Here is a 1,781-nt window from a genome sequence, read left to right as displayed (position 1 = left end):
TGCCTATAATAGTGTCTGTGTTCTGTTCCTGAAAGCTCAGCATCTATACACCTGCCTCTCTCAAACTGACAGAAATCAAAAAAGGGATTATTTTAATGTCATGGGGAATGGTGTCTTTCCCAATGTCCAGAAATGTAACACTTCTTGCTTAGACCCTAGGAAAGACAGTTTGTGATGATTATTCTATATTTTACTGCTTGGTCATGGAATGTGGGCATGAGCAGTTGGGCTATTGTTCATCTGTAAATGCCCTTGAGAAAGTGGGGTGATCTACCTTTTTAAACTGCTGTGGGCCTTGGGGGGTGGGGTGGGGCGTGTAGCTGCAGCTGTCAGGGAGACAATTCCAGTATTTTGACTCAGTAATGATGAAGGAACAGCGATGTCGTTCCAAGTCAGGATGGTGTGTGTGTTGTTGGGGAACCTGCATGTGGTGGTGATCCCATACATAAGATGCCCCTGTCCTTCAGTCCAGTAGAGGTTGTGGGTTTGGAAGGGGCTGTTGAATGAGCCTTGGTGAGTTGCTCCAGTCCATCGTGTAGATCTACCACTGTAGAGGTGTTGACTATTGATGGTGGTGGATAGGTGCCACAAAACCCAGCTGCTTTGTCCTGGATGGTGCCAAGTTTCTTGAAGGAGATATCTATACACTGGCTGGTGTCTCTCTCTGTCGCTTATTCTCTTTCTCTTTCTCTGCCTCTCTCTCTCTCTAATGAAGATATCTGCACACTGACTGGTGTCTCTCAGTTTCTTTGCTGTTCACAAGCTTGTTACTTTTGAAATAAAGAAACAGGACAAAGTGTGATAGGATCTTTAACCTGATTATTGCTGCTGATCTGTAGCCTGTTGTATAAATTACTAACTTGTCGTGAATTGACATCTCTGCTGGAGGCGGGGACAGGAAGCTCTGTTTCTGGTTTCAGTGGGTGGAGCTGCTGTTGAAGTTGTGGGATCCTCACTCACTTCACTCCCCTATTTAAACAGCACTGACTCCAGCTCCAGATAAAGGTGCCCTGAAGCAGCTGGATTTCTGGAGTGTCTGACTCTGCCTCTGCTTTTGCACAGCGATGGGGATTGCTCCTTATCTCTGTGTCCTTCTGCTCTGTCTGACAGGTGAGAGCTCCCGAGGCTTTCTCCCCACACAGTGAGGCTGTTTCTTCCCAGATTCTGTGACTCTCTGTTTATGTGACGTGTTTATTAAAGTGATCTCTGTTCTGTTTCTCTTTTATTCACAGGTGTCCGGTCTCGGATCGTGCTGAACCAGCCCGAGTCAGTTGTGAAAAAGCCGGGGGAGTCTCACAGACTGACCTGTACAGTGAGTGGGTTCAGCCTGGATGACTACTGGATGAACTGGGTAAGACAGGCCCCCGGGAAAGGGCTGGAGTGGTTACTCGATTACAAGCAGGGTAGCAAGAGTGATTATGCGCCTGGAATTCGAGGCAGATTCGTCCCTTCAAGAGGGTCCACCACAGTCGCCTACCTCGACATCAGCGAACTGAGAATGGACGACACTGCCATCTATTACTGTGCAAGACACAGTGAGAGGAAGTGGGGCTGGACTGGTACAAAATCTCACTGAGAGAATATCCAGTCAGGGGAATCAGTGAAAGGGAAGAAATTATCACGCAGCCCCAGTTATCAGCAAAGCTTCATTCCCTTCCTGGCTTTCCTGGGAATAGGGAAATGTGATTATTCACAGAGGATTCCTGGCGCTGGCGATACAATGGGAAAAGGATGTCGGGACGTGAACAAAGATCTCTCTGGACTGAAACAGGAGACGGCAG

General features: G+C 47.8%; 1 gene segment (V, D, J or C); it reads left to right on the top strand.

Moving 5' to 3' along the window:
- The first annotated feature begins 974 nt into the window (after positions 1-974).
- The window catches only part of LOC109932878, a 22,688-nt gene continuing 21,881 nt past the window's right edge, over positions 975-1,781 (top strand). The window contains 2 exon segments of the C gene segment in view: positions 975-1,110; positions 1,233-1,535. Of these exon segments, the coding sequence occupies positions 1,065-1,110; positions 1,233-1,535 (349 nt within the window).

This window comes from Rhincodon typus, chromosome 42, assembly GCF_021869965.1.
Source record: "Rhincodon typus isolate 14 chromosome 42, sRhiTyp1.1, whole genome shotgun sequence".
In the NCBI taxonomy this organism is placed as follows: Eukaryota; Metazoa; Chordata; class Chondrichthyes; order Orectolobiformes; family Rhincodontidae; genus Rhincodon; species Rhincodon typus.
This window is presented reverse-complemented; position numbering and strand designations above follow the sequence as displayed.